Source organism: Gopherus evgoodei, chromosome 17 (assembly GCF_007399415.2).
Source record: "Gopherus evgoodei ecotype Sinaloan lineage chromosome 17, rGopEvg1_v1.p, whole genome shotgun sequence".
NCBI classification, from domain to species: Eukaryota; Metazoa; Chordata; order Testudines; family Testudinidae; genus Gopherus; species Gopherus evgoodei.
Genome location: NC_044338.1, coordinates 466,934 through 492,674, shown reverse-complemented (window position 1 = coordinate 492,674; position 25,741 = coordinate 466,934). Strand labels below are relative to the sequence as shown.

Sequence of the window (25,741 nt, the reverse complement as noted above, 5' to 3'; positions counted from 1 at the left end):
CTTGTAAACTCTTCTCCATTAGCTGGGGAGCTCTTTATATTTTAGGTTCTGCTGTGGAATGAAGCAATTGCTCTGTGAGCTCATTTCCTATCTGTGCCTCCCTGTCTGTCCTGGTGGGCATAGTAGGCTTCTGGGGTTTCTGCTTCTAATTTCTTTTTTTGCTTTTCCATATTTGCTCTCTTGTTGCTGCTGCTTTGTTGCTTTGCTGATGCAGTGATGGATACAGGTAAGCTGGGTGTTTTAAGCACACTTCTAACATTCCTTTCCTTCCTGTATTTCGGTGATGCTTGGCTGCATGGTGGTCTAACAAACATGTAGATACAGTGCTGTTAAGTGTTTCTTTGGGGGAACCTTGCAGTAATAGCACTGAGGGTCCTGGCTCCTGTGACTGCTGACCACTGGCTATTAAAACTCTTCCCTTCTCTAAACCCATCCCTGATCCTGGTCTTTGTGTGGCTAACAAACAGCGATAGGCAGGGAGGTAATTACCAATCTCTGCTGATTACTCTTCTGACAATTAGCCCTTAGGGAGAAGATACCCTTGGGCCCTTCCCTTGCTAGGAATTCTACTTCCTTCCCTGCTCCTCCCACTTTCCTCTCCCTCACCAAAACAAGCCCCCTCCCTAAGCATGCAGCAGGCAGCTAGCTTTTTCATCCTGGCCTGTCTTCCAAAAAAATATGATTACCTTCCCACAGTGGGTCCTACCTGCCCTGATGACTTCCCCTACTAGTTCTTAGCCCGAGGGCAGAATTGGAAACCAGCAGCAGAGGGAGGCACATCTAGAATCACAGGGCAAGGGAGGGGAGAAGATTCCTGGCTGGAGGTTGGCAGGCAGGGACTTACTTCTCAGACCAGGGTCAGCAGACTCTTCGCAGTCAGAAGCCTCTCTGCTGCATATAGTGCCACTCTTTGGCCACTGCTCTATCCTGTAAATTAGCCAGCTTCCAAGTGCCATCTTCCTGGGAACTAGCTACTGCTAGAGTTGTTACTACTTCTTGGAAATAATGAAATATATCCCTGGCTAGAGTGGACAGGTGTGGCATATCCACTGTAACACACTTTTGCCTGCTGGGCTACAGTTGATCTGGGACTCTGAGCAATAAATAAGACAACATCCTCATCCCCCTAGTCTGAGGCTACCAGTGATCTGGCCTGAGTGGATAAAATGACCAATTGTTATGAAATGGGACCTGCTGCTGTTTTCTGTTACTGCTGAGTCCTATTGGGGGACTTTGACACCTTGTCTCTTTTTTCTCTGCAGTGAGTCTCTACACCTCTGTTTTTGGGGTGTTGCAGCTGCTCTGCCTGATGACTGCCCCCATGATTGGATACATCATGGACTGGAAGCTGAAGGAATGTGATGATGGTTCAGAACAGGCTGAGAGTGATGCTAATCAGTAGGTAGCACACATTGCAGGGTCCAATCTGATATCTTTAACTGACCCAATTAAACTAAAAGATCTAATTCTGTTGTAAATTGATGACTGAGTCCATATAGGGATTTGCACCAATTTAACTAAACTGATTGCCATAAACTATTTTAGTTAAATGATGCAACTTCTATTTGTAGATGAGGCTGGAGTCTCAGGTACAGGCCAAGACTCAGGTATGCCAATGTGGGGATTTTGGTTTCTTTTATCCTCTTAACTTCTCAGGTTCCTAGTTGTGAGTTCTAGTAGCTGCTGCACTGCCTGTGTGATATATTCCTTGCTTTCCCACCAGAGATGGTAAAAAAAAGAAAAAACGTGATCGCCAGATTCAGAAGATTTCGAATGCGACGAGAGCTTTTGTGTTCACCAACATACTACTAGTTGGATTTGGAATTACCTGTCTCATTCCTAACCTGCCTTTGCAGGTGAGTATTTCACAAAAGGAGTGGTGTACTGCAAGGTTCCTGGCATAGATGCTGACTCTGTGGGTGCTCCAGGGCTGGAGAAAAATTAGTGGGTGCTTAGCACCCATCGGCAGCCAAGCCTCCCCTGTCTTCCCCAGCACCTCTCCCCTGCCGCCGGCCCCACTGATCACTCCTCCCAGTGTCTCCTGCTCAAAAACAGAATGCAGGGGCTGGAGGTGGGGACGGAGCATGCTTGGGGGAGAAGAGGTGGGATGGAGCAGGGGCTTGGGGAAAGGAGTAGAGTGAGGTTGGGGTCTGGGGCAGAGGGGAAGTTGGTTCCCTATGGTTCCTGGGCTAAATGTGTGGTGAAACTGTCTTGGATAAATTAAAACATAATATTAGAATAAAGACAGGCTAAGACAAACTGGGTCCTTCTCGGCTCTGCCCCAGTGCTGTGGCCAGACTCCCCATGCTATGGCTACAGCATGGCTCTACCTCTATGCGGGGTGGGCTCTTCTAGTAGAGCCATGATGCAGCATTGGCCACCACATTCAAAAATCCTGAGTCAGACTCAAAAACTAGAAGGAAAATAGAGACCCCCCCAGTGTTCACTACTTGTAACTCTGTTTTAAACCACTCTACTTGCTTTTCTTATTAACCTCAAAAGCTAGAAACTTACTTTTTATATTTTAAATTAAATTTTGAGACTCCCTGTAATCATCTGAGTCCAGAAGCTGGAGGTTTAGGAAAAATCACTAGAGTTGGCAACACTGGGGAGGCTAATGGCAAAGATGCATCTCCAAGCGGAGTCCTCTGTTGGGCTAGTCTTGGCAGGGCCCCCCAGTCTAGTGAGTTTCAGAGATAATCCAGTTAAAGGTATGGGGGCAGTTAACACCTTTTTAGAGCTGTTGCTTTGGGCACTTTGCAGGCTCAGGCAGATGTCACTGAGTAGGTCTGCACTGTGTTCCTGTTTTCAGGCCTTTGCAAGTATGAGGACTATAAACACACACACTTTCATGTAAAATAAATAAATAAAAACCCTAAGATTTAGGCCTAGAGCACCAGCTCTTGTCAGTAGTGCCTTTGTTAATCCAGGCATGAGCTACAGATAAACAGGAGGTTCCTGGAAAATCTGTAAAGCAGAACAGCATGATACCTGCACAGACTCCAGTTCAAGTCGTGGGCCAAATGTTGTCCTTTGTTACGCCCTTTAGTGTCAGTGGGGTTATACATATGTAAATGTTTGGCCTGTGGTATGCACCTGGCAGAGGTATGAGACATCAGGGGACAGGACTTGATGACCTCTCGAGTTTCCATCCAGCCCCACATTTCTATAGCACAAAATGCACTGGGAAGATGCCAGCTTTTCCTCTCCTCAGCCGCCCCCCCCCCCCCGCAAACACTGAATTTTTTTTTTGTTTTTTGTTTCTCTCAAAGCTATTAGAGAGAATCAAGCTGGAAGTGAGTGAATAAAGCTAAGGGGAGAGCAGGCATGCAGATCTGTCTTCAACTTTGGCATTTCCAGTAATGGTTCAAGTGCCAGAACCATTTTAAAACCCAAGGATATGCTTTCAGAACAGCAACCTCCCTTCTGCAGACAGACTGAAGTGTGGGATATACTCCTTGGCAGAAAGGGGAACTGTAACTGGGAACAAATTCCAGGCAGAGTTAGGAACTTGGGGTGAAAGGGTACATTCTAGGGTACAAACATGATGATGTTAACAGAAGATTAACTGCATGGTGTCCTGTTCCTTAGCATTGGGGAAGAAGGTATTGACTAGCTGGACCACAGCTCTGACTGAAGAGAAGGGGAAGAGAGAGATCTTAATTTTAGGTGCCACTCAGCCATGGGGGGTACCAGGGGCCCTGATCTAAAGCCCATTGAAGTAGATCAGATCAGGCCATGTTAGCTAGCTAGATCCAAGAGTGTAATCCATATGCTCCTATTATATGGAACCTTTAAAAGAGATTGCTCTTCTGCTGCAATTGTCAACATCTCAGCTGACATGTAACAATTTTCAAGAGAAAAAGATGTCAGGTTCAGAAAGCACAATGTGCCATCATCTCAGACAAACAGTCTGTGTCCTTGTGCTGACACTAGTATGTGAGGGGGGGCTTTGTTTCTGGAGCTGCTTAAGCCTCTCGTGGAACTGGAGGAGCAGCAGGGACAGAGGTGGAGTGGTGGTTTTAGACTGCTATTGAGCATTTTTTCTGCTTCTTTCAGATCCTTTCCTTCATTTTGCACACGATAGTGAGAGGATTCATCCACTCAGCGGTGGGAGGCCTCTATGCAGCTGTGTAAGTCTAACCTTGCTCATATACAGCATGTGACTGGCCTGAGGGTTTGATTACCCAAAGACCCAGGGTGGAAGGGACACATGATGGTGAGATCCTGCTGTCAGAGGGAACAACCGAGTCCACTTATGGCTTACTCGGTGTCACCATAGGACTTGGCAGCAGGACTGCAGTGTCCCAGGTGATTACTTTTCTTGCTTGTGCCTAATGCTGACCTATAGTTACTTACTGCAGTGAAATAAGCACAGATACGCTTAATGTGGACCTCAGGTGCAATTCGTCCTAAACTGGCTTCACCATCATATGGGTTAAAAAGCTTGAAATTTGTAGCTAACTTTCCCTAATTATGAGTACATATAGGTACAGGTACATGTCTTGATTAAATATTGGTCAGGGCACTCTGACTTCTGGGGCACATAGCTAGTCTGCTCTGCAAATGGAGCTGTTTCTAGACACTTATCAGCTTGTCAGAGCATTGCTCAAAATAAACACAGTTAATGAGGCCTACGCACCTTTACCCAGTAGCGTGGACCATCCATTCTGTATCCAGCATATACAAGTTCTCAATATATATACATCAGTGTTCTCTTCCAAAACTAAAAAAACTTACTTAGCAATGGGAAGATCCATTTCCTCTGACCTGAACTCTTGGACTAATGGATAAACAGATCAATAACCTTTGCTGCAGATAACTTTTTTTTTAAAGATGTTAGTTTTGTCCAACCCCACCTCTTTTTCTCAGTGTCAAATTTAAAAATTGCACAACCATGGAAAAACAGACATTAACCTGTCCTAAGACTTGCTTTTCATAAGTAATATCTACTACTCAGCGACTTTCCAATCAACAACATAGTTGAACTTGGCAGAGGATCAGACTTTTTTTCTAAATAGGAAAACATGTCTGGCACATGCTAACCCATTGTTCAGGGTTTCCAGAGTGAGTTAGTTGTGCCCAGATGAGTTATGGGAATGAAACTGATGGCCTAGCCTCAGATGCTGGCTCAGACGGGTGTACAATTTGAAGAAGCCCCTACAAAAAACTATTGTTTTCACCCTTTTTTGTTTCCTTTGAGTACTGAGAAGCACTCCATCAAGAGTTACAGAATACAACTGGCCTGTGCTGACTATGGCACTATGTTTAATCTGCAATTTTATGTGTTTAAAAAAACAAACAAAAAACCCTAAATTTGAAAATTCAGGCAGAGAATAATCCAGAGAAGAGACACTTGGCCCCTGAATTGCATCGCCTTAAATGCCAATCTTAATACACATAATATTCATACACAAGGAGAAATTCCTGAGTTCTGTACAGCTGAGCTGGGAGGGATGCCCAGTCTGGTTCCCTGAGTAGCACAAAAGATTCAAGGTGGGGTGTGGTAATTATGTTGCTTTCTGCGTCGACAGATACCCCTCAACGCAGTTTGGCAGCTTGACGGGACTGCAGTCTTTGGTCAGTGCCCTCTTTGCTCTTCTGCAGCAGCCCTTGTTCCTGGCAATGATGGGACCATTGAAAGGAGACCCTCTTTGGGTAAGGGAGGGAAGAGTAAATATAGTCTGCCCCAAACTTAGCATGAAGGGTTGGTGGTGGGGTTCACTTCATTTGTGGGGAGGGGATTCCTTTTCAACAGAACCAACCAAAATGAAGGTAATTCTATGCACAGACCTATGCTGTGATCAGCTATCTAGGGGTGGGCACTGATGTTTGACTGTGGGTCCTGAAGTACACTGCTCACCTCAGACTGTGGCCAATAACTCCCCTAGAGGAAGGCAGCCTGCTCACCCAAGTGCAATGCTGTTTATTTCTGGGGTATGTTTTATAGATTCCTTCCTAATTTAATGCCTGCACAGACCAGACTATGCCTTATTAAACTTCTCTTAACTCACATTATCTTTTAGTAAGATGTGTGGTTAAAGTTAATGAGCCCTGTGTTAAATCTAGCCATCGTTTTGGCTGATGCCATGTGCCTGGGCATTCCAGGGTAGATGATTCTTTATACGAGTAGCGGTGAGTGCTGGAATCTGACCAATGATATGGGAAATGGGGATGAGGAGACTCCTGTTCACACTTCCAGCAGTATGAGACTGGTTTGGATTGCTGACCCAGCTCTGCTGGGGTCTGTCATTAGCCTTAGGAAACATGGTTGTAGGGCCATAGGGCTCATGTTCTCCTTGAGAGGTCAGGAGTAAGTCTGCAGAAAGGGGTTCTGCTCAATAAAGATGAGGAATCAGATGTCTTTCCTTTGGGAGTGCTGGCAGTGATGATGGGCCCCTCCAGGAGATGTTCCTTTCCTGTGCAGATGGAGGTATTCTAGAAGATATTCAGCAGCTCTCAGATGTGTTAGGAATTCTGTATGCTTTTGGACCTGTCCGTTTTGTCTTTGGCTGCCCTAAATGCCTTCAAGAAGACAGGCTGAATTTTTTTTTCTTTCTAGAAGTTCATTATTTATTTATGCAGTGAAACACCACAACTACCAGTATGAATGGAAAGAACCTAAGAAGGGGAAGGGAAGCTGCAGCATTAATTTCTGTTACCAGTTCATGTGCAGCAGGTGTAGTGAGATCATTTGTTAGGTGGGACTCTCTCTCTCTCTCTCCCTTTGATAGTGAATGCAGCAGAACTTCTCACCAGTGAGCTGCAAGCCTCAGTATTCCCAGTGAGCACTGAATTTTGGGTTGCTGCTTGCACTAATCTTGAGTTGTGAAGGTCAGGTGCCTGTCCAGGATGGGGGCTGTGTGTGGTCTTTCTCACCAACCTTATATCAGGCAACTTGCTTAAAGTCCTGAAGCAGAGCTGCTTAAAAGGGGCAAGGATAGATTGCATCAGAAGGATTACATGGCTCTGTTGGAGGTGCAGGAATGAAGAGGAAGCCTGCAAGCAGTCTCATGAGTGAGTGGAGTCAAGCTAGGCAGGACGAAGCTTAATTCCTGAGTATGACAGCCAGCTCTTAGGAAAACCACCACTGCAGATGCTGTGTGCACTCCAGTAGTACTTAGCTCAACTGCAGGGCCAGCAGTGTTGGCATGGAATAGCCTCAATCTCTGTTCTGCCTCTTCCCCTTCTCCTTCCCATGAGCATGAGAGACTGAGAAAATGTCAGTGCTATAGATTGGCTGAAGTCCGTCATAGCCATGGCTGTGACTGCTCTGCCTTGCCTTTTCTGTCTAGCAAGACATTCTTCAAACATGGCACTGACTGACCTGCTTTTGCAGCATTTGCCAGTAGCTCTCTATGCAGACTCTGCTAGTAATGCTGTATAACTAAAATGTAAGCTGTTGCAGATGGATTGAGTGGGGCATCTCTCACGTCCAGCGTGGGTGGGTGGAATAATGAGGCCTTGGGGCCACCTTTTTGTGTGTGTGTGGTGCGGCGCGCGCGTGCAACTGAATTGTTTCTTTCTACCTATCTCTAATGCTGCTTGTCTCTGTCCTTGTAGGTGAACGTGGGGCTTCTTGGAGTGAGTATGCTGGGCTTCTGCCTGCCGATCTATCTGATCTGCTATAAACGCAGGCTAGAAAGAGAGAAACAGCAGAGAAGTGATGATGCCAAACTCTTCCTCAAAATCAATGGTACTCCCAATGAGGAAGCCTTTGTTTAAGCCAGTGCTTCAAACAGAGCCTCCTCTTCACGAGTTCCCCTGCCACTTCAGTGGGTCTACCTCTGGCCCAAGTCATGATCCTTATCTCCATGCTCTGCCAGCTTCACACAGCATGGTCTGCTGTCTTAGAGTAAAGACTGTGTGTGTTTCTGAGACACATGCCAGGAGGAGGCCTCCCTCTTCTTTCCTTTTCTAAAAGCTACACAGATCACAAATTGAATGAGCTGAAGCCTGCCCTAACTGGCACTGTCTTGGCAGCAGGAGAATATTTTACTCACCATTACCAAGCTTGGCTACAGGACACTAGTCCCTTGCTTGAAATCCCTGTGCTGTGCACATTGGAAAGGGGACTTCCTGCTGTGTCTTGCAGAAGTAGATTTTCAGTTCATTGCTAAACACTAATCTCTGATGCTGAACTCAAACTTTTTCTCCATATAATCTAAAGAGATGGTTAGTGAGCAATGGATTCTGCCACATGTGCCAAAATGACGGGTCCAGCTGACTGCTCTTCCCCCTCCCCACACTCCAGCAGCCTGAGAGTCCTCTACCCCCACCTGTAAGCTTTCTCTACATAGTAAGATGCCTGCTGTCTTGAACCATTCAGCTGGAAATTGGAACTTGTCTGAAGTGCTTCAAGAAGTGTTGCCTTTCTTCTCCTCTCCCTGCAGTGACCCTGGGAGAGGAGCAGCAGCTGGTAGTGTGGAGATAATCTTTGAGCAGAGCTGAAAGGCTTTTTCAAACTGGGTCCTATGGTGCAAAACAACTTTGTTTCTAGGTGCTGGTTTTGTTGATTTTATCTTACTGTTGAAAAGAACCAACAGTGCAGAAATGGACTTGCATGTAGTAACTGGATCCTGTGACCACATGGAAGATTGACATGGTGAGACAATTTCACTAAATCTCAGCAGGACCTCACAGCAGTAGCCTCTTAACATCCTGTGCTCAGAGAACAGCCCCCTTTGAGAGAATCCATCACTCTGAACTGCTGAACACCAACTTAACTGTAACTGACCAAAAAGTTGCTGGCTGGCAGTGTGAGAGGAGCCTCCTAGGATGTCTGTGCTCTTTCTGGACAGGACAGATGGAGATCACTGACTGTGGGTTGGGTAGACTTCACAGAAAAGTGGACTGGGGGTACCTGAAGAGGTCCCTGCTCAGAAATGGAGAGAATACAAAGGGAATTATTGGCCTCCTTATCTCTTCTAGCCATGCCTTTCCTAGGCCTTGTCTACACTGGACTTTGTTTTTTCCATAACCTTCCTGCTATTGCTATCGGTGACTCAGCTCTATGGTAGGAGCCCTAGTGCAGACAAGCTGCCCGTGTTCCATCTCGACCTGCTCTGAGCAGGGTTACACAACACTGGTTAAATGCCAGTGGCTGGTATGCATTAACACTCCTAGTGGCTGGGCTGAGCTAGTGATTGTGATAGTGGGGAGATTATGGAAAACCCTGAGTCTGGTGTTCTATGGCAAATCCAGTAGTGGTGCTTTCTCAGTCTTACAGTATCTCCAATGCCTGGCACAGGGGTGAGTTTCTTGAACTTCACCTCTAAGCCAGGCAGGAAAAGCACAAAACTCTGCTGTCGCTGTCCAGTAACTCCAAACTGGGATTAAGAAACAATGGTGTATCTGAATGCTCTGTTGGAAGTGACTTTGGAACTAGGGGGGAAGAGGGGGAGTTTGTCAGGAAAGCCAACACCTTTGCTATACAGAATTAAAACATTCAGGTGAGCAGGCTACCCGAGCCCTTTCCATTTTAAAGAGTAAGCTCTGCAGGCATTCTAAATGGCACCATGGAAAAGAATCACTGTTAGAATCCTTAAGACTCTTCACCCTAGTTAGATTGCTTGTGCATAATAATTGAGCAGCAGCGCCCTCTGGTGTTACTGTATTGTAAAATCCCGTAAGCTGTTTACAAAACATTTATTTCAGAGCTGCTTGCTTGTTTTGAGTAGATTCCTTCCCCTTAAGGAGTATATTTTAAACATTTGGAGGTTTTTACCTGTTGCCTTTATCAGTTGTCACACTTCAAAAGCAACCATGTCTTATGCTGCAATACTGCATCAATGCAAAATTATTTTATTCTATTCTGGTGGCTTCTTACAAGTTTGAGGAGCTTTGGAGATGTTTTACTGCCCTTCTCAGCTTCTTTTCCTTGTGTCGAGCAACAATTAGGGAGTACAGCTCAACTTGGCAATTTAGGCCTTAAACAGTAGAGAAAAATCTGAAGAACATATATGCTTGGAAGACACACCAGCAATAATTTAATATCCTTGTAATTACAGTATTTCTGGATGGTTTTCTGTAGATTTCTGCATTCTGTATTGCCAAGTGTTGCTGCACCTAACTGCTCTGATATTGCACACCTGCTCACTCCTGTACTGTTTACTCAGCAAGGAAAGATCAGTTCACATAATGCATCAGAATTTTAATAAAATTTTTGAGTCCGAATTGTGGCATGAACTGCAGTCAGCTTACTCCATCAGCTTTGGAGAATAGTGTGATAAAGACAGAGACCTAATTTTCAAAAGTGACTGACTAGTGATTTTAGATGCCCAATATGAGAGTTTAAAGGGGCCTAATTTTCAGAAAGTGTTGAACACCCACCCTCCCTAAAACAGGCCCTTTTAAACTGTCTCTGAGCATCCAAAGTCAGTAGGTGCTTTTGAAAATTGCAACCAGAATCCTTAGTTCCATGCCTTACGATTGCAGACAGTCTGAGAATCACAGCCTGCCAACTGCATGACCTTACAGCTTAGCTGCATGGAAACCTTATTAACCAGGGTCTCAAACTCATTAGAGGAGAGCCCAAGATTCTGTTTAATCATGGTAAGGGGACTAGGATATAAATTCAGGGGGCACATTCCCCTTGTTCCACAGCAGAGACCACACTGATGTTTGTAGGAGGCTCACACAGAAATCAGGACAATACAGCATTTATGGAATAACTAAACATTTATTCCTGCATTTACATCCCCTAATTGCAACTCCTACTTCCCTCCTATTCCAGCAATGCAATCATTAATGTTGACATAGATGTGTGAGCTCTCAGCTTTAGAACTGATACCCTATTCACTTGAATAGAAGGCAGAGGAATTAATGCCAGAGTCATTGTTTCATAGTCTCTGCAGCCTCAGGCTGGCATTGTGGTGACGGCTTACAATTGGTTCATAGGTGAAAGGTTACCTCTGCCCTCATGTAGGTTAGAAACATAATTTACTAAAAAATTAAACTGAGATTGTGGAGAACCTAGTTATGGGGCTCTCATGAATTAGTTACCTGGACCAGATCTGGCCACAACTGTTTGATAACCTGGCTTTATAAGATGCTTTAGAATATTTAATATTGTAAAGGGCTAAGATGCTAAGATGGTGATGAGAGTGATATAAGTGCTGAGAAACAAGAGACTTTTAGGTCTATGTAAAAGTCTAACCGGACAACCAAAATACTCCCACCCCTACAATGGTGAATATAGTCCTTTCCTGTATATCATGTGTATTCTGCAAGGACACTTCCTACTTAATATGTCTTGCTATCATAAATTAAGCTGCCCATGAACATGTTTCCTTAACAGCAGAGTGAGTTTAATGAGGTATTTGTCCTCAATGTGTCCAGAGGCATGATCCAGAGAAGAACCCCTACTACTGCACAGGTGCTTTAAATGCATTAATGTTGAAATTTTAGCAAATGGGTTGCATCAATTTCATAATCTCCAATTGCTAGAAAAGTTTTCTAGCATTCAGATGCTTTCTGTGCATCACTCACTTCACAGCACTTCCAATCCAAAAAGAGACATCTCATCTCATCAGTGTATGTCCCCTGTATGTCTGCAAACAGAAGACTGGCCCACAGCTGGTCTGCAAATGCTTGTTTCTATGATGTGGCTGCCTCTGAGAGTCTGTATTTAAGGGGTGCCTGTATAGAAAGTGTGCATGCATTTTGGGGTGGTTCTGGCATTGATATGGGTACTTGTTTGCATATGATTGGTCTTTTTATTTAGGATTCTAAAAATCCAAAAGCTGTATGGAAAACAGCCCTTAATATATAACTGGTTGGCCAGTGGATATTTGCAGAAAACAAAGGCAAACTTTGCTGAGAGTTTCATTCTAACCTAAACACTTTTGCAGTAATATAACCGCCTCCAGCATAGTGAGAGTGGCCTCTACTCCACAGGTCTTTTAGAGGAAAACTGCAAAATAATGAGATTATAATTAAAACTACATCAGTAAAGTTGAAAGCTTCCCTTTTGACAAGCTGACTAGTTTAGGAGACAGAATACAGAGACAAACATTGGAATGCAGGACAAAGCAGATACTTACAATATTTTTGTAGCTACACCTTTCAGTGATACTTTCCTGGCTGCCTGTATCCACATGAATCTGTATTCCAATCTACAAGTGCAGAGTTAATATGAATTTATTAATCTACATCAGTAGATAGGTGCTTCTGCTGGGAAGTGGCAATAAAACAGCACCTTTCAATGAAAACTTCACAACATTCACTTCTGTGGAACTGAAACAGATACATTCTTATCTACCCCATCTCCGTGCACACTTCAACCCCCATTGTCCTGCACTCCACCCAATCCTTTTTTTTGTTTGTCCTCCCTCCCCCGCTTCTTGGAACAACTTTCCATGTGCCAAGCAAACCTCCCTTTACTTCCTCTAAACCTACTTCTTTTCACCTTGAAGCATTAATCCCCTCCCAGTGCCGTGATCATTCCTTCTTTGCCTTTTGTATTTGTCTGAGTTATACTGTATGTTCCTGGGGGCAGGGTCTGTGTCATCTTATGTGTTTGTAAAGTGATGTGTATTATTACAGTACTCTAAATAATAAATGGTATTAAACTAATCACTATAGTCTTTTTGAGGCTGAGCATCGTAAAGGTAACACCTTGATCTCTTGGGGGGGAGAGGTGGGAGATGTAAGCATAGACGTTACACAGTACCTTCTGACAAATGGATTGTACTGCAGTTTAACCAAAGAGCCACTTGTCCATCCTCTGTCAAGCTAATGAAAAAACACCAGACTTCAAATGCAAAAAGCCCCACCCCAAAGCCAACAGAAAATTAAGGTTAAAAATCACAAGGGTGGGAATTAGGACCCCAATTTCTTTCCCCACCCAGAAACATGAGAGAATCTTGTTTTAGCAATAATTTGTCAGGTTTGCATCAGACTGAGCCTGGTGCTGTTGGGCGCATTTCTGCTCAAGGTACCATTTTTTCAGATCAGACACAGATTTGGTCCTGACCTTCGTGTAAGTGAGATGACAACTTTTGCAAGGGTATGCATTGTTAACCCTAGTACTTCTGCAAAATTCTAGCTCTGGCAATTCTTTCTGTCTGTATTCCCCTATGCTGAAATAGCATACAGGTTAAATACATACGGACCCCCAATTGTCTTGTGTTTTCTCTCATTGAATGCCAAATCCTTATTGGAACTAATGCCTTCTTGAAGGAAATGGGAAATGTAGTTCATACCTTTACTGCTATATGTTCTTAAAAAGAATAAGTATTTGGGTACTTTTTAATTTTAAAATAAAAAATCATTACTATGTGGGACACTTTTCTGTGTAGCTGACATAACAGAGCCCTGTACTTTAGAAGGCTGGTACCTTCATAAATAAGTCTGCATGTGTTTTTTTTGTTTTTGTTTTTTTTAATTTCACATCATAAACTTGGCTTCCATAGAAGATATTCTAAATCATAGCTTTATTTCACTGGGCCTGGTTGCAGGATGGGGTCATGGTTTTGGCATAAACAGATAGACTTTGAGAATAGTTATTGATAGCCAGCTACATGCCCCAGCTTGCAGACTTTAGCACAGTAACTTTCTTTCTTTAGTGAGAAGACTGGGATCAAAAATAGAATAATCTGAGGGATGTGTAAGTATCTACTTTTTTTGGATCCTGCCCTTCTACCATTTGTGACTGTGGTATAGAAGGTTGCTGTTGTCAAGATGATTCCTGAGCTAATGGCTGAGTGTTGGGTTAAAGTGTTGTGTGCTGGCTTTGGAGGGTGTGAGAATATCTCATGCAGACTAATCTGCAGCAGTATCTTGAGTTTGTAGGAACTAGCATCTCAACTGCCAAGTAGCAGAATCCATCTGGGCTTTAGAGTGGCCAGGACTTTCTTTGCCTCACCCCCTGACTTTGATCTAGTACTGCTTTCCCCAAGTTCTTGTAAAAAAGGATTTCTTAGCACTGCTTTGATCCCAGCTTTAACTGCCAAAATCGCCACACACACATTCGTTGTGTTTACTTGAAGCTTTCGTAAATCTGTATCACTACTTTGGAAGGCTAATGTGGTTAGGTAAACTAGTGTAAGTTGTGTGTGTGGTTCTTGTAGTCTTTATTAAGAACATAAGAACGTCCGTACCGGGTCAGACCAAAGGTCCGTCTAGCCCAGTATCTGTCTACCGACAGTGGCCAATGCCAGGTGCCCCAGAGGGAGTGAAGCTAAAAGGCAATGATCAAGTGATCTCTCTCCTGCCATCTATCTCCATCCTCTGATGAACAGAGGCTAGGGACACCATTCTTTACCCTTCATGGCTAATAGCCATTTATGGACTTAGCCACCATGAATTTATCCAGTTCCCTTTTAAACATTGTTATAGTCCCCACCTTCACAACCTCCTCAGGTTCCACAAGTTGACTGCGCTGTATGAAGAAGAACTTCCTTTTATTTGTTTTAAACCTGCTGCCTATTAATTTAATTTGGTGACCCCTAGTTCTTGTATTATGGGAATAAGTAAATAACTTTTTCTTATCTACTTTCTCCACATCACTCATGATTTTATATACCTCTATCATATCCCCCCTTAGTCTCCTCTTTTCCAAGCTGAAGAGGCCTAGCCTCTTTAATCTTTCCTTGTATGGGACCCTCTCCAAACCCCTAATCATTTTAGTTGCCCTTTTCTGAACCTTTTCTAGTGCTAGAATATCTCTTTTTGAGGTGAGGAGACCACATCTGTACACAGGATTCGAGATGTGGGCGTACCATGGATTTATATAAGGGCAATAATATATTCTCAGTCTTATTCTCTATCCCCTTTTTAATGATTCCTAACATCCTGTTTGCTTTTTTGACCGCCTCTGCACACTGCGTGGACATCTTCACAGAATTATCCACGATGACGCCAAGATCTTTTTCCTGACTCGTTGTAGCTAGATTAGCCCCCATCATATTGTATGTATGGTTGGGGCTATTTTTTCCAATGTGCATTACTTGACATTTATCCACATTATATTTCATTTGCCATTTTGTTGCCCAATCACTTAGTTTTGTGAGATCTTTTTGAAGTTCTTCACAATCTGCTTTGGTCTTAACTATCTTGAGTAGTTTAGTATCATCTGCAAACTTTGCCACCTCACTGTTTAGCCCTTTCTCCAGATCATTTATGAATAAGTTGACTAGGATTGGTCCTAGGACTGACCCTTGGGGAACACCACTAGTTACCCCTCTCCATTCTGAGAATTTACCATTCATTCCTACCCTTTGTTCCCTGTCTTTTATCCAGTTCTCAGTCCATGAAAGGACCTTCCCTTTTATCCCATGACAGCTTAATTTACGTAAGAGCCTTTGGTGAAGGACCTTGTCAAAGGCTTTCTGGAAATCTAAGTAAACTATGTCCACTGGATCCCCCTTGTCCCCATGTTTGTTGACCCCTTCAAAGAACTCTAATAGATTAGTAAGACACGATTTCCCTTTACAGAAACCATGTTGACTATTGCTCAACAGTTTGTTTTTCTGTGTCTGACAATTTTGTTCTTAACTATTGTTTCGACTAATTTGCCCGGTACCAACATTAGACTTACTGGTCTGTAATTGCCGGGATCACCTCTAGAGCCCTTTTTAAATATTGGTGTTACATTAGCTAACTTCCAGTCATTGGGTACCGGAGCCGATTTAAAGGACAGGTTACAAACCTTAGTTAATAGTTCCGCAACTTCACATTTGAGTTCTTTCAGAACTCTTGGGTGAATGCCATCTGGTCCCGGTGACTTGTTTAATGTTGAGTTTATCAATTAATTCCAAAACCACCTCTAGTGACACATCAGTCTGTGACAGTTCCTCAGATTTGTCACCTACAAAAGCTGGCTCAGGTTTGGGAATTTCCCCAACATCCTCAGCTGTGAAGACTGAAGCAAAGAATCCATTTAGTTTCTCCGCAATCACTTTATCGTCTTTAAGCGCTCCTTTTGTATCTCGATCATCAAGGGGCCCCACTCATTGTTTAGCAGGCTTCCTGCTTCTGATGTACTTAAAAAACATTTTTGTTATTAAGATGTTTAAAAAAGTGAACAGTACAGAGTTTAAGTGTAGAAGTTTCTGATTATCAGGGAATAATGTACAGGTTATCAAGGGGTGTGAAGTTCGGTTTAAGATCAGATGGCGTAAGGAATACATAATATACAATATCCCCGATTTGGGGGTAAAAGGTCAAAGTACAGACATCGAGATATGAGGGTATTATGTTCATATAATGGTTATGTTCATGTGTGGAGTATAATGAGTGGATACGATGGTGAGGATGGATTGACCCTCAGTTGGTGAGATTTAATGTTCAGTGAGTTTATGGTTCCAGTTCATATGGTCCAACGGAAAAAGTCTCTTGGTCCCTTTCTCGTAGGCGATGCATGATCTCGTTCTGGTTCATGCCTCCTGGTACTGTCAGGGGCCAGTGATGTGTTCGGTGTAGATGTCCCTGGACCACTGGATGGTGTCTGAGACCATGAGGCGCCAAATGAGCCGTGCATAGTGGTGACTGATCCTGCAGGTCCGCAGCACACGCTCGTTGCAGGGATCCCAGGTGCCCAGGGCTCCGATGAGCAGGGCATCCATCTGCACCTCCTAGCCCTTCGCTCTCAGGGTGTCAGCCAGGGGAAGCATACTTTCCCAGCTTACGAGCGTGGGCTTCACAAAAGGCCGGGGTTAGTACATAAAGTTTTGAGCACACAAGAGGCTGGTTTTATGTTAAGTTTCTTCTAGGTAACTTCCAACTAAGACTATGGTAGGTAATAGATTTCCCCACCAGGCTGAAATAAGATGAGCCTATCATAGCTGAAGGGAGAGGAAAGCATGATTTCGTTTGGAAAAAAAGTGTGGCCTGTTACCATATACTTTTTTCCCCCAAAAAACTAGACTTTAGATATTTACCAGTTCATTTTAATGTTGCAGCTATGTGGTGACTGGATGAGAGGAATGCAGTGATCTTCCCTGTAGTAGCTGAAGTTTTGTTTCATAGTTTGAAGGTGTCACCGCTGTTGCAGGCCCTTTGAAAGGTCCAGAGGCCTGGCCTACACTACAGGGTTAGGTCGAATTTAGCCACGTTAGGTTGATTTAAAAATGAGCACATCCACACAACCAACCCCATTCAATTGACCTAAAGGGCTCTTAAAAATTGACTTCTATACGCCTCCCTGTTGAGGAGAGTAGCGCTAAAACTGACTTTGCTGGGTTGAATTTGGGGTAGTGTGGATGCAAATCGATGGTATTAGCCTCCGTGAGCTATCTTGGAGTGCTCCAGTTTGACTGCTCTGGACAGCACTTTGAACTCCGATACACTAGCCAAGTACACAGGAAAAGCCCCAGGAACTTTTGTATTTCATTTCCTGTTTGGTCAGCATGGCAAACTCAGCAGCACAGGTGACCATACAGTCCCCCCAGAATCATAGAGCGTAGAATGTTTCTACACTCCCCCTATCATCGCCATCCCTGAGGTTATCAGAGATTAAAAGGCAAAAAAAAGAAAGCACTTGTGATGACATGATGTCTCAGCTCATGCAGCCCTCCCGCACTGATAGGGCAGAGTTTAATGCATGGAGGCATTCAGTGGCAGAGGCCAGGAAAGAATTACGTGAGCACAAAAACGGCGGAGGCAGGATGCGATGCTGAGGCTAATGGGGAAGCAAACTGATATGATCAAGCATCTGTTGGAGCTGCAGGAAAGCCAACAAGAGCACAGACCCCCACTGCATGCACTGTATAATCTCCTCCCCATGTTCCATAGCCTCCTCACCCAGATGCCCAAGAACGCTGGGGGTGGGGGGGCCCTCTGGGAACCCAGCCATTCCACTGCAGAAGATGGCCCAAGCAACAGAAGACTGTCATTCAAACAGTTTGCTTATTGCAGCCACACTAAAAATCAGTAAAAGCAGCAAAGAGTCCTGTGGCACCTTATAGACTAACAGACGTTTTGGAGCATGAGCTTTTGTGGATGAATACCCACTTCATCAGATACATGTAAAAATCAGTGTGGCCTTGTCCTTCCCTCCTCCCCAACCCCACCTACCTTGTCTGTCTCTCTTGTTTTTTTTTTTAATTAATAAAGAATGAATGTATGGTTTCAAAACACTAGTTACTTAATTTTGAAAGGGGGAGGGTGGTTGGCTTACAGGAAATTAAAATCAACAAAGGGGGCAGGTGTGCATCAAGGAGAAACAACTGTCACACCAAAGCCTGGCCAGTCATGAAACTGGTTTTCAAAGCCTCCCTGATGCACAGCTTGCCTTGCTGTGCTCTTCTAATCCCCCTGGTGGCTGGCATGAAACGACTGTCTGCTGTTGCTTTCACAGAGGGAGGGGCGATTGATAACATATACCCAAAACCACCCATGAAAATGTTTCTGCCCCATCAGACATTGGGAGCTTAACCCAGAATTCCAATGGGTGGCGGAGACTGTGGCTACTCCCAGTGCACGCACCGCTCTGTAAGTCAATGCTAGTCCCAGGAGTGAGGACACAGTCCACTGACTTAATGCACTTAGTGTGGACATACGCAATCAACTGCATAAAATCGATTTCTAAAAATTGACTTATATAAAATTGAACTAATTTTGTAGTGCAGACATACTCCAAGATAAGGACAATTTACCAAATTGATTAAAGGCCCAATTTGCTAACCTTAAAACACCACCCCTGCCTATAAGATGAGGTTTTTGCTTCCCTCCAGCCCAGATGTCTGAAGTAATAAGTCCTTTTACTACACCCCAACTTCCATAAAAGGTTAGCCCCTGCGAGAGGGCTTTGCTGCCTCAACAATGATCCCTCTGGCCACTTGAGGAGTGATAGGGGCTAGGACTCCTTTTTAAGGCCAAACTCTTTCACCCTGAAAGCCTGTGGTTCTAATCATAAAACTGGAAGGGACCTTGAGAGGTCATTAGTCCAATTCTCTGTACTCAAGGCAGGATTAAGTATTATCTAGACCATCCCTGACAGGTGTTTTTCCAACCTGTTCCTAAAAATCTACAATGAGGGGGATTCCACAACCTCCCTAGGCAATTTATTCCAGTGCTTAACTACTCTGACAGTTAGGAAGTTTTTCCTAATGGCCAACATAAACTGCCCTTGCTGCAATTTAAGCCCATTGCCTCTTGTCCTATCCTCAGACTTTAAGAGGAAGACCTTTTCTCCTCCCTCCTTGTAACAAACTTTTATGTACTTTAAAACTGTTGTCCCCTCTGTTTTATCTTCTCCAGACCAAACAAACCCCTTTTTTTTTTTCAATCTTCCCTCATAGGTCATGTTTTCTAGACCTTTAATCATTTTTGTTGCTCTTCTCTGGCCTTTCTACAATTTGTCCAAATCTTTCATGAAATGTGGTTCCCAGACCTGGACACAATGCTCCAATTGAGGCCTAATCAACATGGATTAGAGTGGAAGAATTACTTCTTGGGTCTTGTTTACAATACTCCTGCTAATACATCCCAGAATTATATTTGCTTTTTTTTCCAACAGTGTTATACTATTGACTTATACAGTAACGCCTTGCTTAATGTTGTAGCTATGTTCCTGAAAAATGTGACTTTAAACAAAACTATTAAGCAAATCCAATTTCCCCATAAGAATTAATGTAACTGGTGGTGGGGTGGGTAGGTTCTAAGGATGTTTTTTCACCAGACAAAAGACTCCATATATATTACACACACTAAGTTTTAAACAAAAAATTTAATACTGTACACAGCAATGATGACTGTGAAGCTTGGTTGAGGTAGTGAAGTCAGAGGGTGGGGTATTTCCCATGCTAAATGATGAACTAGCATTTGGCTGAGCCCTCAAGGGTTAACAGGTTGTTAATGTAGCCTCACATTCTACAAGGCAGCACAAATGGAGGGAGTGGAGACAGAATGGCAGATAGAGGCAGAGACACACATCCTCTGTGGGTGTGAAAGATGTACATAGCCCCTTTAAGTACACTGACCCCCCCACCCAAGTATATTGCCCTTTTAAGTAGATCAGCAAGTTGAGAAAGCAGCTGCTGCCAGCAAGCTCCTGCTGTCCTGAGCCCTGTCATGTCTCCTCCTCCTGCTGGGGGGCAGAAGCAGGGGGGAGGGGGACATTGACATTAGCACCCCTCTTTCCCCCCACCCCCCATGCAGCAAGCAGGAGGCTCCCAGGAGCAGCACATTGCAGTGGGTGGGAGGGATAGCTGAACTGCAGCAACTGATAGCCTGCTGGGCAGCTGCCACACAGGGAACTTTGGGGAGCAGGCAGCTGATATGGCGGGCTGCCAGTCCACCCTGGTTCCAAGCTCCCACCAGCTAGCTCCAACGGACTACTCCTTCTGCAAGCACAGGACAAAGCAGGCGGCTGCCAAACAACGGTATAAGGGAGCATTGTGCAACTTTAAATGAGCATGTTCTCTGATCAGCAACTTAATGTTAACTGGAATGACTTTAAAGTGAGTTACTGTATTTAGCTTGTGATCCACTATGACCCCCAGATCCCTTTCTGCAGTACTCCTTCCCAGGCAGTCATTTTCCATTTTGTATCGGTGCAACTGATTGTTCTTCCTAAGTGAAGTACTTTGCATTTGTCTTTATTGAATTTCATCCTATTTACTTCAGACCATTTCTCCAGTTTGTCCAGATCACTTTAAATTTTAATCCTATCCTCCAAAGCACTTGCATTCCCCTCCCATCTTGGTATCATCTGCAAGCTTTATAAGTGTACACTCTATGCCAATATCTAAACCATTGATGAAGATATTGAACAGAACCGGACCCAGACCTGATCCCTGCAGGACCCCACTTGTTATGCCGTTCCAGAATGACTGTGAACCACTGATAACTACTCTCTGGGCATGATTTTTCCAACCAGTTACGAACCCACCTTATAGTAGCTCCATCTAGGTTGTATTTCCCTGGTTTGTTTATGAAACGGTCATACAAGACAGTATCAACAGCCTTACTGGGCGTAACCAAAATATTATTGTGATTCTTAGTGAGGGACCATCTATCACAAAGGTAGGCTCACCTGGGAGGCAAGATAGATTGGAGTACTCCAGGGGACTGTCAGCGACTTCATGTTAAGGCTCTTATAGTGCCTGAGTTTACACCTGATCATTGTAGAGTGAAATTTAAATATAGAACTCACATCACATTTGGATTTGTGTCCTGATTCTTAACAATCTGCCCTGAGATTAGAAATCATGCTCTTGATTCACTGTAGGCAGCTTAACAGCATGGAGACGTCTCAAACAGTATTTGTTATGCTGAGAAAGATGTGTCTCCTAAACTGGTTACAAAATATAGTTTTTTTTTTAGACTGGGCCAGGCAGCTCTTTTAAAACTCCTGAATGCAACTTACATGTACTAGCTATTTAAAAAATGTCTGACTTCAGCAGTTGCTGTTTAATATCCTTCAGAGGTACTAGTGAAAAGGAAAGTGTGTTATCACCATATGATGAGACTATCATGTTTTTTCTTCAAATAGAGAACAAATATTTATTGAAAACTTCTGCCTTTTCTGCATTATTATTGATAATTCTATATTCTCAGCAAGTAATGGACCAATAACATTATCATAATTCTTTTTGTTTCCAATATATTTAAAACAACCCTCCTTATTGTCCTTAACTACTGGTCAGATTTTTTTTCTTGCATCCTTTTGCTTCCTTTATCAATTTTCTACAGTTCCTAACATCTGATTTATATTCATTTCTATCAGCTTCTCCTTTTTTCCATTTGTTATATGTAATCCACTTTCAAATCCCCAATTCAATTCAGTTTTTTTAAACAGTATGGCCTTCTTGGGCATCTAGTAAGGTGTTCTTAAATGATTCCCAATTATCTTTAATATTTTTCTGATTTAATTCTTCCTCTTAGAAGTTATATGGATAACAAACACCATCAGAGTTATAATAGTTAATGCTAACAAATTTTGAAAACTATATTTAACCTCATGTTTCAGATATCAGGAGACAAGGTGTGTGTGTGGAAATTATTCTGAGAAGTTTTTTTTTTTCCACCCCTTTCTCTGAAACAGCTAATACTGGCTGCTGCTGAAGACAGGAAACCCTAACAGATAAACTATTGGTCTGATTGAATATGGCAGTTCTTGTCTTCCCACAAGGATTTATCTTATTGTGAGGAAGAAAATGGGTACTGACAAACTACAAAGTTCTATTTATACATACATTACTATGGATTTATACTCTGGATTTTTATGCTAAGTTGTCATAGTTAGCTCCCGCATTATGAATAATGCTCAGGATACTTTGTACTCTATAAACAGTGTTGCAAAGACACTCTACTGCATTACTTCCATTAAACTAAGATTTTCACAAACACAGAAAGTATTCCTGATAAAAGGATTCTTATGGACATGCAGGGAGAGAAGGCTGCATTCAAAGAACTGTGCATGTGTGGGCTAGATCCACAAAGCAGATTTAGGCTTAGCATTGCAATACTTGGATTTAGGTGCCCTGTTGCCCAATGGAACTCACAGCCCTGAGTTAGGCACCCAGGCTCCCCATGTAATGCAGAGGGAAAGTTAAACACCTAAGACTGGTATTCACAGAAGCCAACAAGCTGAGCAGGCAGCTATTTAAGATAATCAGTAGGAAATGCTTCAAAAGGACTTAAATGCCTAACTCCCGGACAAAGGGGGGTATCCATCTCTGCTCAGGATTCATAGCTGTGAATCCTCTTGTGGAGTTCCACGCCTAAGCCAAGTTACCCCCTTCTTGCAAACAAAAAAAACAAACAAAAATTAAAGTGTGCGAGAGAGAGACAAGGAAATGGTGCTCACCCCCTTGCATTCAATAAAGCACTCCTAAAGGTGGAAGACCCAGGTTCAATTCCTTACCCTTTATGATTTGGAACAGGACTTGAACCCAGGTTTCACAACTCCCATGAGTGTTTTAACTACGGGCACATAGGGCATTCTATAGTGAGACTCATTCCTGTTGAAGTGGTTTCATTTTGTATAAACATTTAGATAGTCATGGGGCCAGAGTGAGTAAGAATGACTCTACAGCCTAGTGGTTAGTACATTCAGGTAGAAAACCCAGATTCCAGTCTCTGTGCCAAATCAGGCACAGTAGAGATCTGAACCTGGATCTCTCACATGAATACTAACCACTAGGCCAGTGGTTTTCAAACTTTTTTTCTGGGGACTCAGTTGAAGAAAATCGTTGATGCCCACAACCCAACGGAGCTGGGGATGAGGGGTTTGGGATGTGGGAGAGGCTCAGGGCTGGGTCAGAGGGTTGGGGTGCAGAGGGTCAGGGCTGCAGGCAGGAGCCAGGAATGAGGGGTTCAGGGTGTGGGAGGGGGCTCTGGGCTGGGGCAGGGGGTTGGAGTGCAGGAGGGGGTTGGAACTCTGGGCTGGGGGATGCAGGCTCTAGGGTAGGGCCAGAGATGAGGGGTTTGGTGTGCAAGAAGGGATTCTGGGTTTTGGGGGGCTCAGGGCTGGGGTGGAGGTGCAGGAGGAGGTCAGGGCTCTGGACTAGGGATGCAGGCTCTGGGGTGGGACAGGGGATTGGGGCATGGATTTACCTCTGGGAAGCAGAACAGTGTGGAAACAGGTAGGCACTAGCCTGCCTTAGATGGACAGCACCGCTGATGGGACTTTTTAACATCCTGGTTGGCGGTGCTGACCAGAGCGACCCAATGCCTTACTTTGAAAAATGCTGCACTAGGCTGCTGGGTATAAAGAGAGCACTATCACCACTTCCTCTGTGTTTTGTGCAAGTTAGCCATGCTCGGACCTCACCTACCATATTGGACCCTAGGCACTGAGGGGACTTTACTGGTGAAAACTTAGCTGGAGAATTCAGGCACCTATAGAATTGGGGAAAATGAGTGGATGGTTTGGAGATGTAAACTTTTGGCCTCAGGTGCTTAATATGGCAGCTAGGCACCTAACTCCCTTTGTGGATCTGGCAGTTGGTACGTGGTTGCTTAACATGGAGTTTTCACAGTGACTACTACAGTGCCGACAACTCTTCAGATATTTGCTGTTTTTCTTATCAAACCAGCTATTGGGAATGTGAGAATCTCAGCATTCATTTAAATAAAAAAAAAGTTTCTAGCCCTCTTGGTTGTGGAGACATGCTGGAAAAGCATGACCCCAAGTGTAACCCAAAAGTTCAAAACCCAGCGGGCAAATAATACCCAGAGTTTGGCTCTCCCTCCCTCCCCCCCCCCAAGTGTGACGATTTCTTGGGCCTTTTTTTGGTTGCATGCTTGGGGTTACTGATACTGCAGCTAACATGACACGAAAAGATTAAATACAGAAGCAAGTTACTCTCTCCAAAGCTATCCTAACTGCTGTTTACTTAATGACCAGGGAGCCAGGAGCCAGCCTGTGCACCAGCTGAGCTGGGAAGGGCAGGCAGGAGAGGGAAGGTCCAGACTTCTCAATAGTGCTGCCCCCTGGGAGGAGCAGAAAACGGGGCTAGGCAGGCTACCTGGGAGTGCCCTGGCACATGTCCCAGCACAGCCACCTCGCCCCCGGGAAGCTGAGCGGGGCCAGCCCGGCCCTGAGGGGAGCAACCGGTCCCTGGTTCACCTAGAGTTGATCCTGACCTCGGACTCCGGCTCCCATCTCTGTCCGTAGCCTCCGCGCGTCCTTCTGGGCTGAGCGACGCAGCCATGAGGGGCGAGGCCGGTTCTCCTCACGCCCGGCCAGGCCAAGGGCCTATCAGGGCAAAGCGACACGCTGGGTACTGCCAGCGCTCGAGCTTCCACTGGCGCGCCCAGGCGCGAGACGGCTACCCACCTTCGTTCCCGCCTACCCAGGCACCTCCCACGCACATGCGCGTTGGACTTCCCCCACCACGACTGGCCCTTTAAGGTTGGCTGTGAGTGGGCGGGGCACTGCGGAGGATCGCGTCCTTACGCGATGATGAGGACAGCACGTTTGCGTGTCGTCGTGACGCAGTGGTTGCTGCAGAAACGGTGGGCTCCCTCCGCGCGGTGCGGTTCGCAGTGGAGCTCCTGGAAGGCGTCTGTCAGCTTCAGCGCGAGCCGGAGACGCTGCGGCAGCGGGGCTGCCATGGTGCTAATCAAGGAGTAGTGAGTGCGGGCTGCGGAGCCGGGCGGGCGCTGCGCTGCACACGCGTCCCTAGCGCGGGCCGTAGGGAGCCCGGGGGCCGCAGTCAGGTCCCTTCCCCCATGTCCGCGAGTCCAGGTGCCGGTTAGCGGTGAGGCCGGGGCAGGGGCCGGCCAGCCTGGGGCAGGGCGAGGGGCGCTGTGCTCGGCGACCCCGGGTTAGCGCGTCGGGGTCCCTGCTGCAGGCAGGGGCAGTGCCAGGCCTGTTTGCCGGCGCTCGCTGAGTCGCGGATCGCTCCGGCAACCCGGGAGAGGCTCCGTTTCTCTCCCGTTGCTTGGCCTTTCGTCGCCTGCTCGCCTCGTAGCGAGTGGTGGCCTCAGGGGAGCGGGCCCCTGTGGCTGGAGCCGAGAGGGAGCTCTGAGGGGGAAATGCCTGTGGACGCTGCGCTTATGACACTGGCATGGAAGCTTCAGGGATCCCCAGTGATGTAATACACCTACGTGACGCTGACCCGTCACACGTATCCCCGTGTGTGTGTGAGAATCTGGGGACAGCTCACTATTACTGCATGCGTGCTGCAACTCTTGGGGAGCGCGGGAAAGGGACGGTCACTAAATCAGTACAGATTTTGTTTTCTTGCTGTGTGGATGTTTGTCTGTAACACTATAGGTCCCTTTGAGATATATGCTGTAGAGCTGAGAGTAGCTTAAATTCATGAGACTGTTGAAAACAATAGAC

At 44.9% G+C, this 25,741-nt stretch overlaps 2 protein-coding genes across 8 annotated transcripts in view; both read left to right on the top strand.

Moving 5' to 3' along the window:
* Positions 1–14,139, top strand: part of SLC43A2 (solute carrier family 43 member 2) — a 62,031-nt gene extending 47,892 nt beyond the window's left edge. For 3 of the 5 annotated variants that reach the window (XM_030536989.1, XM_030536990.1, XM_030536991.1), the window contains exons 10-15: positions 215–226; positions 1,263–1,398; positions 1,724–1,856; positions 4,060–4,133; positions 5,535–5,658; positions 7,564–7,725. In XM_030536989.1, coding sequence (XP_030392849.1) covers positions 215–226; positions 1,263–1,398; positions 1,724–1,856; positions 4,060–4,133; positions 5,535–5,658; positions 7,564–7,725 — 641 coding nt within the window. Of the gene's footprint in view, positions 1–214; positions 227–1,262; positions 1,399–1,723; positions 1,857–4,059; positions 4,134–5,534; positions 5,659–7,563 lie in introns of all 5 variants that reach the window. The other 2 variants (XM_030536992.1, XM_030536993.1) reach the window with 2 other exon arrangements.
* A 10,711-nt stretch (positions 14,140–24,850) lies between these two features.
* The window catches only part of PITPNA (phosphatidylinositol transfer protein alpha), a 39,311-nt gene continuing 38,420 nt past the window's right edge, over positions 24,851–25,741 (top strand). For all 3 annotated transcript variants that reach the window (XR_003996903.1, XR_003996902.1, XM_030536393.1), the window contains exon 1: positions 24,851–25,026. Coding sequence is in view for 1 of the 3 variants with exons in the window: in XM_030536393.1 (XP_030392253.1) it covers positions 24,854–25,026 (173 nt within the window). In the remaining 2 variants the exon portion in view is untranslated. The remainder of the gene's footprint in view (positions 25,027–25,741) is intronic.